This window comes from Natator depressus, chromosome 19, assembly GCF_965152275.1.
Source record: "Natator depressus isolate rNatDep1 chromosome 19, rNatDep2.hap1, whole genome shotgun sequence".
NCBI lineage: Eukaryota > Metazoa > Chordata > Testudines > Cheloniidae > Natator > Natator depressus.
Window position 1 is genome coordinate 8,297,622 of NC_134252.1, and position 13,614 is coordinate 8,311,235.

At 50.5% G+C, this 13,614-nt stretch overlaps 1 protein-coding gene across 1 annotated transcript in view; it reads left to right on the top strand.

Annotated features, from left to right (window-relative positions):
* Positions 1 to 292: 292 nt before the first annotated feature.
* GRHL3 (grainyhead like transcription factor 3) overlaps positions 293 to 13,614 on the top strand; it is a 29,272-nt gene continuing 15,950 nt past the window's right edge. The window contains exons 1-7 of the mRNA XM_074934286.1: positions 293 to 373; positions 1,053 to 1,114; positions 3,629 to 3,965; positions 5,257 to 5,336; positions 8,293 to 8,446; positions 9,581 to 9,692; positions 11,559 to 11,653. Of these exons, the coding sequence (XP_074790387.1) occupies positions 308 to 373; positions 1,053 to 1,114; positions 3,629 to 3,965; positions 5,257 to 5,336; positions 8,293 to 8,446; positions 9,581 to 9,692; positions 11,559 to 11,653 (906 nt within the window). The 5' untranslated portion in view covers positions 293 to 307. The remainder of the gene's footprint in view (positions 374 to 1,052; positions 1,115 to 3,628; positions 3,966 to 5,256; positions 5,337 to 8,292; positions 8,447 to 9,580; positions 9,693 to 11,558; positions 11,654 to 13,614) is intronic.

Sequence of the window (13,614 nt, forward strand, 5' to 3'; positions counted from 1 at the left end):
CAGCTGCAGATGGTATCCCTCAGGGCTTTCCCGAGAAGCTGAGGGGAGGTAGGCATCCGGCGCCCACTGAGTTTCAGTGGCTCCTTTGAGAAGCCCAGCTCATGTTCGCTCTGTGCCCATTTAAGGGAGCGCTGGGAAACGTCCTTGCCGTGACTGTTTGCCTTCACCCCCACCTCGCTGGCTCAGTTTCAGGTCCGTGTGCCTCCTGAAGAATGACAGCATGAACTTCCCGAAATTCTCCTACACCAATGAAGACGAAGCCTGGAAAAGCTACCTGGAGAACCCCCTGACAGCCGCCACCAAGGCCATGATGAGGGTGAACGGAGACGACGACAGCGTGGCTGCCCTGAGCCTCCTCTATGACTACTACATGGTACGTTCCTAGTGGGCACCGTGTGCCCTCCGTTAGCCTCACAGGTGCCGCCTTTTCGTTTTCCGCCCATGCCCTGCCCCTCCCTGAGGCCCCGCCCCTGCTCTGCCTCCTCCCCAAGGCCCCCACTTGCTGCTCTCTACCATCCCCCAAACTCCTCCCCAAGCCCCCGATCAGCTGTTTGCCGGTGCCCCCATTAGCTGATCAGCCAAACCATTGTAAGATGCGCTGTGTAGCCACTCTTGATCCCGGCAGCAAAATAAAACCACCTCCAACGAGGGGCAGTAGCTTCATCGCTAGGAGCGCGGCTCCTGCCAACAGCATGTTTTTTCACCCCCCCGAGTGACAAAAGTTTTAACGACATAAGTGCCAGTGTAGACAAAGCCCTTAGGTACTTCACACGGCTCCCCATTACCATAGTATCTGAGAACCTCACAATTGTGAACATCTGGATCCACACAACTCCCTTGGGAGGTGGGGCACTGCTAGTAGTGTACAGAAGGGAAAATGAGACAATTCGCACCGAATTCGGGAGAGGAGGGAAGCGAACCAGAGACTCCTGAGTCCTAGTCTAGGGCCTTAGCCACTAGACTACACTTATTATAGCCAGGGTTTACTTCGCTCCTGCGTTCCATACGTAAATCTGTGGCAGTGAGGGATCTGTTGTTTTTCCCTTTTGCAGGTCCCAAAGGAGAAGAGGATCCTTCCAGCTGGTATGATGGGACGCAATGAACTGGGAAAAAGGTTAGATCGAGTCCTGCTCTCTCTAGCTGTCTGTCTGCTGCTGGCATGCATGATGGATCTGTTAGCTTGCATAAAACAGACTTCAAAGCACAGCATTATTACTATCAACAGTGGAAGCTATTAACAGAGAGACACACATTAAAATTCCTTGGGCCAGGTCCTCATTGTGCGTAAATAGATCTTTGCTGATTCACACCAGCTGGGGATCTGCCCCATTGAAGTCAGTGGTAATATGCTGATTTACACCAACAGGGGATCTGCCTCCATTGAAGTCAATGGAACTAGGCTGACTTACACCAGCCAAGGATTTGTTCTTTTGTGTCCCTCCTTGTGACACTGGGCCAGGGCAGAGGGACTATTTATATGTTGCTGGGCTGGAATCACAGAAGTCAGCGTGGACTCATTGAGTTGATAAGAGTTTTCCGTTTCAACGGCTTCCAATTTGCCCAACGTTCTCCTCTGATGTCCTCGTAGGCTTCGAGGCTTTTTAGAGAATTCATTGAGAAAGTAATGGCCCATTAGGCTCGGGGAAGTCCGTGCCCCTTGCTGGACTCTGTGTACCTTGGCAATCTGCTCTGCAGAACTATTTTTGAACCACTTGCACTACAATGGGCCCATTGAATGACACTTTATTCCTTGTTGGAGGCTAAGTCCTGGCACCATTTCTCCTCTCCTAGCCCGGCGGATGGGCTCTGTGCATTATTTTCAGTGGTGCTCTCCGTTTGTAGGAGCTGGGTATATTTATATTTTTTAATAATGGCAACAGAGCTGCATGTGCTAATGCAGGGCCAGACCCTGAACTGCAGTAAAGCAGTGCACCTTTGACTTCAGTGGCGCTAAGAGTTCTGCACTAGCTGAGGATCTGGCCCCAAGTGGATCTGGTGCTTAGGCTGCTTTCAGGATTTCAGACCTGTTGGTTTTTTAAATATTTGCTCTCCAGCTGGGGTTCCAGCTCCCTGCTGACCTGTTGCAAAAGAGTTACACTCCCCTCCCCTCACTGGCAGAGGAGGTAGGGGAAGAGTTCATTTTCAGGGATGTTTACTGGTTCTCTGAGCACTGACATACTCCACACAGGTGTGAGGAGCCATTGTGTGTTCGGTGAATCCCTGAAATTGAAGCTCGTGAAGCAAGAAGGATGGGAGCTGCTGCTTCTCCTTCGCTTCCTTGGGGACAGCTGGGGCTGCCAAGAGGAGCGCGGGTTGCTAGCATGGGGGTGTGTTTGTTCTTCGCTGTATGGAAACAGGAGTGATAATTTATCACCACCAGCTAGGCCAGGCCTGCAGACCTGGCAATATCGGACTGCGGCCCAGAGGGGGGGCAGGATTCTGCCTGGTAGAAGTGCTTTTTGCTAGGTAGCCTAGGGTAGCTGTATTTTATTCTTCTGCAAGAAAAAATAGTCGTCTTCTTTTCTGGCCCAACGGCACTATGGAGTCTTCAGCTCGGTTTTATCCCCAGGCTCTGTCCCTCTTTCCCCTGCTTGGAGGTTTGCCCCTATCTAGCTCGCTCCAGTGTTGCCAACTCCCATGATTTTATCCCAGGTCTCACCATGCGGGGTGCATTTCTCAAAGCCCTAGCTCCTGGAGTTGTGTGAATATATATGAGAATATCTGCTGTCTTTTTAAAGCATTAGGTAAGTTTCTAGCCCTGGTGTTTAGAGCGAAGCACTGGAATATGCAGACCCTAAAGGCTCAAAACCCAGAAATCAAATAAAACCACAATTTTTTAAAAATCTCATGATTTTTAAAAAAGGAGTACTTGTGGCACCTTAGAGACGGGCCAGTAGCCCAAGGGCAGGCCGGCTCCACCCGCTCCTGCCAATGGCCCAGAGCAGGGTCCTCCCCTCCCTGCCCTGGGCAGCAGCCAGCTACTTAGAGCTACAGCACCCCCACCCTGTTAGGAGCCAGAGCCACCCAGCCCCAGAGCCCAAGGGGGAGGGGTGGGGCCAGAACTCAGGGAGCCTGCTTGGCCTACAGGGACAGGAAAACTAGGGCAGCCAAGTGCCCTGGGGTGGTGCCCTGGGTGAGGGGCTGTGCTGGGGGGCACACGGCTCCAGCCAGCTCTGGGGGATGGACACTCAGCCCATGCACTCCTTTTCTTTTTGCGAATACAGACTAACACGGCTCCTACTCTGAAACCTGTCATGATTTTTAAGCTGTGCTCAGGATTTGGGGGTAGGAGCTGACTCACGATTTCTGAATGCTTGGGGTTGGCCAGGCTGCACCGTTAATGTTTAATGTTCCAAGCAGAGATGACCTGATCTAAAACCATAATGCTGCAGCCCATGCCTGTCTCTAAGCACCAGTTATTGCTGTTAAAAGCTTATCCTCTGACTTCCTATGAACCTCTGTGATCCTGCGAGGGGCTGGCTGTACTGGGATTCCTGGTGTCTGCTACCCCACATTATACAGCTTGCTTCTTCATCTCAGGTCTAGGCCTCTGTTGCCTTGCCTAGCTCCACAAGCCCCTGGTTCAGTGACTCCTGCCCCTGTTTCTGATGGGATCCTTTTTCCCCAGGAACTGTCACGGAATGGAGTACGACCCCGAGATCTCGTCCTTCGAGGGCTCTGCCCACCTCATGAAGCTCCTGGCTGAAAACGTTTCCATGACCCAAGAATATTCCGACTTGCCTAAGAAAAATGGTTTGAGTCTAGAGGGTGTCCCTGCGCCCCTCAAGCCGGCCGTCCTCCTCCCCAGCACCAGCAAGCTGGAGCCCTCCCCCGAGAACTATGCCATCGCCTCGGGGGACGTGTACGACAACGGCTCGCTGAGCTCCCTCTTCGAGACCATTCACGTGGTGCCACAGCAGCAGAGGTGGCAGCCGGACAGCACTTTCAAAGACGACCCGCAAGAGGTCAGGAGCTGTTGTGGGCAGTGTGGCCTAGTGGCTAGCGTACCAGACTGGGACTCAGGAGACTGGGTTCTAGTCCTGGCTGTGCTACTGGCCTTTTGGGTGGCCCAGTGGCATTGACATGGGGGGGGGCTGAAAGCAACTGAACAAATCTCTAAACCCTTTATCGGATGGAAACCACTTCAAGCCAGGGGGTGCCGCTGCACCCCCAGCACCCCTAGTTCCAGCACCTTTAGGGTGACCGTCACCTATCTGTGCCTCAGTTTCCCCATCTGTAAAATGGGGATACTGTCCTCCTTTGTAAAGCCCTTTGAGATCTGCTGTTGAAAAGCTTATCATCTAGGCAGCTGCCAATGAGTGAGACAGCACCTCCTGCTGCAATACGCATCCACGTGGAACAAATCCCATGCAGTCAGGTGGGATGCAGTTTGGACCAAGGGCCAAATTCAGACCTGGTGTAAGTGGGTACAGATCCCATCGAGTCTTTGGGTCAAATGTAGTAGTGACTTAAACAGTGGAGTAAGTGACACACCTGGTATATCTGGGAGGGAGATTTGCACAGCATTGGCGTGCGAGGGGTGTGTGAAACAAGTGTGATTGACACACTGAGGGATGTGGAGCAACATCCAGGCAGGCGAGATAAGAAGAATGGGTGAAGGGGCTTCTTAACCTTCCACTTGCCTGTTTGCCCTGCTACACCCTTCCGCCCCAGGGTGTGTACGTTACTCATTGTGCACGGAAGGCCTGATCAGAGAACACTGCATTGTGTAAGCGCTCACACCCATCTCCTTAGCAATTTCCCCTCATGTTTCATACACCACCATTTGCATCTCTGCTGAAGTGGGCCCTGACTGTTGTCAGTAGCATATGACTCGCTATGGCTCAGGATTTGTCCAGAAAATTCGGAAGAGTCTCACTCTCTGTGGCTGACATACCATGAATAGTCATGCCCTGCTCTCTGGGAAAAGCATTAACTGTGGGCTCGTTAGAGCCATCTGGGTTTGCCTCAATTGGAAAATGTCCCCACCTGAGAGGTGGACTTCAGTGCAGTGTCTCTAATTCTGGGCCTGGTCATGCAGTTCTTACCTCCTGGAGTCAATGGGAGCTCTGCATTAGAGACCTCATCAAATCCCATTGAATGAATAGTCTTTGCATTGACTTTGGGAGATGATTTCGGACTCCAGGATTGGCTGCTTGTAATGTTGGTAGCTGCTGTTATTAATCACTGGTGCAGCAGGGGGGCAAGTGGGAAAAGATTCCACTTTCATTTATCCTGGTTTCATTTTCCCTACAGTCACTGCTCTTCGGTGATATCCTCAAATCCCAGCCGGACCAGCCATGCTCCGAGGGTTACCCTGTCGATAGTGCTAAGAGGTAATCGACAGTTCGTTAGTCTGGCCTGCCCCCTGGTTTCCAGTTCACCTGGCAGCGGTCACTTCCCCTCGTTTCATTTGCCCAGCTGCCGATCCAGGCAGGCACTCACCTTGGCAGAGTTACAGAATTAATATTTCCACAAGGGTGAGCCAGTCTGGAATAACGTCCTTAGTGTACTGAGGATGAGCGTGCTGTCATGTGGCTATTTTGTTCCAAAAGAGGGGTGACTTTCAGTGCATATGGAAGTGAAGGGCTCTTAGCCGTGGTTAGGGTTTGAGATATTGCTTGTAGAGAAAGGACCTAGACCAAAACCTTAGATCCAAAGCAGCCTTCATGGGGAAGTGCTTTTTCCCTATCACTGTCTCCGCCTGGAAACCTGACATGTCAGCAAACGCGAGAGAACCTTCCATTCGTGAGCTTTCCCGCTCAGCCTGGCAAGACTCAGGGATCCACACTGTTGACTTTGCTTTGGATAAAGCAGTTGATGGGCCTTTAGAAGTCTGTCCCCTGTCCCTAGGGAGCACGGAGGCCGAGGATGCTGAGCAGGCTTCCCCACACAGCTCAGCCAATCCAGCTTGAACCCTGGTCACCCTGCTAAGGACCTTCCCCTGAAATTGCAGCCAACCAAGGGGCATTTACACACTGCACATAGTCCCTGTTGGGTTCTTGGGTTGAGACCACATAGATTCAGGGTTGCAGAGGGCTTCTCCTCTCGCTTACACGAGTGTAAATCTGGCGCAAGCCATTGACATCAAGGGGGTTGTTGTGTAAGTCACTGAGCGTGGGTTAAAGGTCCCCTTTATGAATGTGCTGCAGCCGGTAGCTCTTTAGCTCAAGAGAAGTTCCTGGTTCAATCCCTGGAGGGGGCTGTTACAGTCACCCGGCTGTAAGTGAGCGGAGAAGCTGCTCTCTGAATCCACTGCTGCCTCTGACAGACATGCCTCCCTGACACTGCACAGCGGCGTTCACGCTAGTCATGCTTGCTGCCGCCGATTCCACATCCTGGCCCTGGCATCTGGGCACTTTCTGCGCCAGTAGCTTCACTTGCTGCTTGTCAGCTTCAGAAGCTGCCTGGAAACAGGCCCAGTTCTTTGGGCAAATGATAGAACAAGCACAGATCACAAGCCATGCAGGGTAAAATCTACACATCCTTCCTGAGCTAGCATTTTGGGTCCTTGCTTTCAGCCAGCAGAGGACTTATTCACTGCCGTCACCTTGAGTTTTTAAGGCACACGGAAGTTTAACACCCCTCAGGGCTGTTTCCTCTTCCATTCCCTGCCCTCCCCCACAAACAGATCTTTCCTGTGCTGTGGACAGTATGAAATATGTCACTAGATAACATGATCCTGCCTCCCAGTTTTCATTCACCTCCGGAGTCACTGTGACTCAGTTGTTGACAGGTTGCTCTTTCTCACAGACAACAGCTCACCTTAATAGGCGAGAGGCTTTCTGTTTACTGGACACCCCGACATTCTATTTATTTGTATAAATGGAGCATCCAGCTGCCACTGGCTGGTAAAACCCTTTGCCAACCAAGAGGTGCTGCCTTTGGAATGGGTTTCAGTGTTGCTAGCAGAGGGGATGAAGCTGAGGGTGAAAGAAAAGCCTGAGCCCCTCAAATGTGAGTTTTGGTCATGTTCAGATGTCGTCCAGGCTCAGGGCTTGTGTGAACGAAGTGCCAGGTGGCAGCAGAGGCCTTGGACACGTTCACTGCAGGAGGCAACAGACTTAAATTCTGGCCCCAGGTTCAGAGCGCTTGCAGCTCCCACTCAGTAGCCCAGGAGACGCAAGTGGGCAGCACCTCTGACAATCGGGCTGCTGCTCGTCATCCCACATGGATACCGGCGGAGCCTGACTTCAGGCATTTTGGAAGTCTTGCTCCTGTCTCTATCATTGTTTGTGCTGGCGAGGCGTCGAACCACTCTCTGTCCTGCAATAGCTTTGTAACCACCCCGTAGCAAAGTACCAGCTACAATAACATATGGGGATTCCTACCCTGTCAGCACAAAGTGAGGGTAGAGAGGAAGCGGGGTGCAGTGGTTAGGGCACTAGCTCAGCCCTTGAGAGACCTGACTTCAAGTCCCTGCTCAAATTCTTCCTCATGTGGGAACTGTGAGGCGAAATACATTAAAGATTGTGAGGCATTATGATATGGGTAGGGCCCTACCAAATTCACAGTCCATTTTGGTCAATTTCCTGGTCATAGGGTTTTAAAAATCATAAATTTCATGATTCCAACTATTTAAATCTGAAATTTCACAGTGTTGTAATTGGAGTGTGTGTGTGTGGGAGGGTCGCAAGGTTATTGCAGGAGGGGTTGCGGTTCCGCTACCCTTACTTCTGCACTGCTGCTGGCGACAACGCTGCCTTCAGAGCTGGGCAGCTGGAGATCCCCGCTCTGAAGGCAGAGCCACCACCGGCAGCAGCGCAGAAGTAAGGATGGCAGGGTATGGTATTATCACCCTTACTTCTGCACTGCTGTGGGTGGGGCTGCCTTCAGAGCTGGGTGCCCAGCCAACAGCCACTGCTCTCCAGCCGCCCAGCTCTGAAGGCAGCGCAGAAGTAAGGGTTGCAAGACCTCTACCCCCTAACATAACCTTATGACCCTCCTACAACTCCCTTTTGGATCAGGATCTCCAATTTGAGAAACGCTCGTCACCCTCATGAAATCTGTATAGTATAGGGTAAAAGCACACAAAAGGCTTTTTTTTTTTCATGGGGGGAGACCAGATTTCACGGTCCGTGCCTTGTTTTTCGTGGCTGTGAATTTGGTAGGGCCCTAGATACGGGGTAAAATAGATGGGGGGAGTGGAAAAGAGACAATTGCTTGTGTGTTTCCACCCTGTAACAATGGAACCTTGCAGCTCTTGAGCTGGCTAAGGTGTCCCTCTCGGTAACGTTCAGGCTGCAGGGGTATTGGCTGGCAATTCCTCATTCTTTCTTTGTTCCTTAGGAGTGACTTTGAATATACCCTGGGCTCCCCCAAAGCCATTCACATCAAATCTGGGGACTCGCCCATGGCCTACCTCAACAAAGGACAGTTCTACCCCATCACCCTGAGGACAGCTGGAGACGGCAAATGTTTACACTTGTCCTCAAATAAAGTGAAGGTAAGAGACACGCTGGCTGTTTTGCTGACAGACGCTATAAATGGACGTCAAGCAACAGTGCTACCCTGGGACAGATCATGGAGGGAAAATGTGTTTTGTGCCTCATGTTGGCTAAAAGTGATGAATGGGCCAGAGAGGCTCAGGGCATGTCAACAGACTCCGTCTTACCCGGCACCTGAAAACCATAGACTTTTCCGCTAACTTTATCATTTGGGTGGGAGACGCCCAAGAGACATTCCCACAAAACACAGGAAGCAAAAGGCTGCCTTGAAAGTGCTCTGTTTGTTAAGGTGGGTTCAGGTCATCGATGATGTGTGGCCCCTTTATATCAGCTAGTTTGAAGCAAAGGGTGTGCAGTACAGGGTTAGCACCCCTTCCTAAGAGGAATATCACCCAAAGCAGGGGACCCCTATACCTGGCACAAAGCCAGCAGAGCCCTGGGGAAAGGGGGCGTTCCAGGGCAGGGTGGAGGGGAGAGAGACCATAGCCAAAGCAGACCTGCACCCCGGAAATCCTGCTCTCCCACAATGGCCCATCCTGGCCATTACAGCAAGTTAGAGCAGCCATGAGGGTGTTCTAACCTGTGCCAAGATGGCTCCTTGCAGCCCCAGAAAGGGGAAGTATAAACTGCCTCCCCTGGCACAGGGATGAATTTGGTCCTTTACGAATAAGCCGACCTCCACGTCCGTAGCACAGCTTGATGTTCTGTGTGGGTAGAAGCTGGATGGCAATTCTGGTCTCCCTGGCTAGAAGTTGGGTCCTCTCCCTCCAGCGGTGATGGGATGGTGCACCAAGGAAGGTGTATGAAGTGCTGGGAGGTTCTCCGAGGAAACGGTCTAGTTAAGTGCAGAGCACGAGTAGCAATTAAATGCCCTGTAAATATCTTACCCCTTTGGCTGTCCCAGCCCCGTGCATGCAGCAGCACATCACCGATAGGACTCTACAGCCTGATTCCCAGTTTTGACCTTGGCCAAGTCCTTTCCCTGCTCTGGCCTCAATTTTCCCAGCAGTAAAATGGGGAGAATCATACTATCCCTTTTTTGCCAAGTGCATTAGGCCGATGGCTGAAAAGGGCTATCCCAGAGCTAAGTATGACTAACATATTAATGTGGGGCTGTTCTGCTTGTTTTTCAGAGCACTGTGATGGTCGTTTTTGACAATGAAAAGAATCCAACGGAGCAGCTAAAGTTCTGGAAGCACTGGCATTCGCGACAGCCGACTGCCAAGCAGAGAGTCATTGACGTTGGTACGCAGTGGGGCTTTCCTAGGGGTGATGGTTGAATGTGTGGGTGCTCTCGGTTATTTTTAGAATAAGTTCCATGCCCATTTTGAATGCACAATAAGGCAACGTCAGCTACAGAGTTTGGAAACAGAGCTGAGCAGGGATTTTTTTGACCAAATGTTTTTTGTTAAAAAATGCCAATTTGGCGAAACCAAAAGTTTTTACAGGAAAGGTTTTGATGAATTTATCGACTTGGAAATTTTTTTGGAAAAAAAGAAAAATTTCAAAATTGTCAATGGGTCATTTTGACATCATTCTAAATGGAAAATTCCAGTTTTTCTGTAAAAATTTTTTGATTAACCCAAACCAATTTTTTCCCCAGTTTTTCAATGTCAAGATTTTGCCTTTTTGCCCTACTTTGGGATGGGAAGATTTTTTGAAATCTGTGAAATTTTCACAGGCCAGGAAAACCTTTTCCTTCCTAGCTCCGTTAGGAAGGTGCAGAATGACCTGTGGGCGTCAATGCCTTTCCTACTGGGTACTTTTTAAAGGTTTAGATTGAAATTTTCAAAAGCACCAAAATGACTTTAGGAGCCTAAATTCCATTTTCCAAATGGACATAGGAGCCAAGTCAGTGAGACTTAGGCTCCCACATTACTTAGGCACTTTTGAAAAATCTTACCCTTTTCCTGTTAAATCGTACAAGTTCAAGATGGCAAAGACCTTCTCCCTTGCCAGCACATGGTTATTCTTATAGTGCATTGAACTTGACCTGATAACTCATATACAAGTGTTCTGTCCATCCAGTAAAGTACCTAAAACATAGCCTAGTGGTTTGAGCAGGAGGCTAGTGGCCAGATTCTCTGTTGCACTTTGTTTCCACTGAATGCAGCAGAGCGAGGTGGGGGCTGTTGAGCACCAGGTTATGGCTCCTTGATACTCTGCTCTAGAACTGACCGCAGTGCAGGTTAGAACAGCCGGGGTGGCTGCTCTAAATTATGCCAGCTGACAAAAGTTCCTAAGGGACCATTCCCTGGCTGGGAATAGTCAGAGCACACTGCATTCCAACCGCTACTCCCTCCCACCCCAGCGCCACCCTTTCCACCTCCAACACATCACCTGCACTGGGAGCTATGGGAAGGTGTGGTGGGGAGGTTCATGAACTTGTTCTGTGCCTGCTGGAGTCTTTCCCAAGCTGGCGGTTTCTGCAGCAAGGCAGTTATGGCCAGTCTCCACTCCCTTTGCACCCCAGGCAGCACAAAGGAAGCAGAGTGAGTCAGAGAATCTGGCCCTAGGAATTAGTCCGAGTCCTGCCACGAGCTCAGATTCTTGTAGTCATTTGCACCTGTAAAAAGCTGCTGCTCTGATCTAGCAGAGATCTACAGTCACTTTTCACAGGTGTAAATAACAGGTTCAACCACTCAGCACCATTGGCTCTTCTGTAGCCTGTTCCTTAACCTCCGTGCACCTGAGTTGATCCAACTGTATAAAGAACGAAACACCTATCTCGTGTGTGGGGAGGCTGAAGTGATGCTCTGACAGCTATTTTAGAAATGCAAAACACTTGTGATGCAGTGGTGTGTTTGTGTACGCAACTCAGGACCGGCTGTGCCCATGGCACGATTGTATACCCCAGGACTGGCTGTGCCCATGGGACGATTCTGTCCGGCCCCCTGAACACGTGCACTGAAGGTGCCCTTTTGTAGAACACAAGGGCATCCTCCACACGGCGGGACCTCCCATGCACTGTACGAGCGAGGTCACGCCACACAGAAGACGCCATTTTGCATGCATGTGTAGAACCGCATGCCTGACTAAAAACGTCATGGCGGCCACTGAAGTGACTAGTTTGGCAGTCAAAGGGTAAATCATGCGTTAAATGCGTTTCAGCCGACTGTAAAGAAAACTTCAACACAGTGCAGCACATTGACGAGATGGCATACAACGCTTTGTCCTTTGTGTGGAACGCTAACGAAGAAGCAAAGGTATGATCCAATCACGGAGGGGAAAGGAGAGGGCTTGTTCTGAGTTACAGTACACCTGTCTCTGAGCTGAGCACATCTTTTTCCCCTCAGCTGAACGAGAAATGGGGTTTCGAATCCAAAAATCTATTTCTCGTCACTGACCCTGTTTATTTACCAGGGTAGTGGGGGAGAGCCCCTTGCTTTTCTGTATGCTTAAGCATCACCACTAGCTAATAAACATTACGCTTACAGCTCAGACAGGCCTGGATCTGTTTTTCTAGTGCTGATGGGTTTTTAAGTCCGAAGAAAGCCTTTTTCATCAGAGGTCAGGGCCAGGCATATAGGCAAAGCATGTTTAAAAAAAAAACCCAGAAAACAAACCCCCCCCAAAAGCTTAAGGAACAAGAACCCTCCTCCAGATTGATGCAGTAATAGCCAAACGGCATTCCCTGTGCAGGAGATCAGCTAGATGGTCCCAATGATTCCTTTTGGTGTTAAAATCTATGAGATTTTCTTACCGACATCGGAGCTTAACACAGCAGGGAAAGTTCTGGTCTCCCGTGTGTCTGCTCAGACCAGGTCCCCATTAGTACTTTGTGTTACCAGCTTCAGTCAGAAGGTGAAAGGAGCGTCACCAAACAAACAAGCCCAGAGAAAACAGGCCAGAAAGGAAAAGAAACCTGGGTCTCTTAAATGAGTAGCTTGGGGAACCTTTGGTTTGCTCTGGGGTCTCCACAGAGCCCTGCTTTCCGCCCAAAGGCGACCGTTGTCTTTTACAACCCCAAGAGGTTAACAAATGCCTCCAAGGCCTGGTTGTCAAGAATGGAAATATGCCAGGTATGCAGCAAGCCCTTGGGGGCACCGCAGCCAAACACAATTTAGCTGTTACCAGAAACTTTGGTCCGCACGCTGGCCTGGGGCTACTTCAGGGTGAGACTTCAGAGAGCTGAAAAGTCTGGGAGCTGCCAAGAGAGGCCAGCTATATAGGGCTGTCTGTAGTACTTCTTACGCGAGTTGTCATTCATAATTCTTCTTCTTGCCGCTACGCTTAATGCAACAGATAAGTGGCTTCTTTTCGGTCTAGAAGTATTGGCTAGGCCTGACTTCAGGGTCAGATCCTCCGCACAGGCCCCATTAAGTTGTGCTGATTTACACCATCTGAGGGAACTGGTCCTAGTATTTGTCTCCAAAAACTCCAGGGAAAATATCCGGGTTGCACAGATGAGTTTGTAGTTTGGAATTGGAACTAAGGCTGTGTGAGTGCCCAGCGTTCTCTTCACATTTCCCACCGCAGATAGCTCTATTCAGACAGTGATGCCTGAGACAGGTTTCAGGATGAGTTATTTATTTAACTAACAAGGACTGTAGGTGCTGGAAATAGGGGGTCTGAGGGTCCTGTTGGAATTTTGCAACAGTACTATGGCTCCCAATACAAGAGTTGCAGAAGCCTCCTGGTGCTGCCGCACCCCGTGGCTTGAAGTGGTTTCCATCATATCCAAGGCTTAGAGTTTGGTTCCATGGCTCTCAGCACCCCCCGACTATACTAATTCTTCCAGCCCCCCTGCCAAGGACTAATTTCCAAAGGGAGCCCAGTCGTGCGGTGATCTAGCCTGCCTCCGTCTCTGCAACTGGCTCCTGTCTGTGTGTAACAAAGGGGCGTGCCCGAGTCCAACGGGCAGCGTCGCCACCCAACGGAAATCTCAGTGAGAACATTCGCAGGCAAACGTGAGGCCTGACCCAAGGCCCGCTGAAGGTGACTGGAGCGTTTCTGTCACCTTAATAGCGCTCAGGGAGGCCTTTGGCAGGGTTGTGAGGAACAGGTTGCAACATCATTAGAACATCCAACTTGTCCAAACCAAAGTGTCCCTCTGGATGGATGGTACCATCTGCGGAGAGTAGGCTGTGAAGAGCAGATGGGAAGATGTGGGGAGGGGAGATCTCTTTATTATAGCACAGAGGTGAGAGGCAGCATGTGGTCGTGA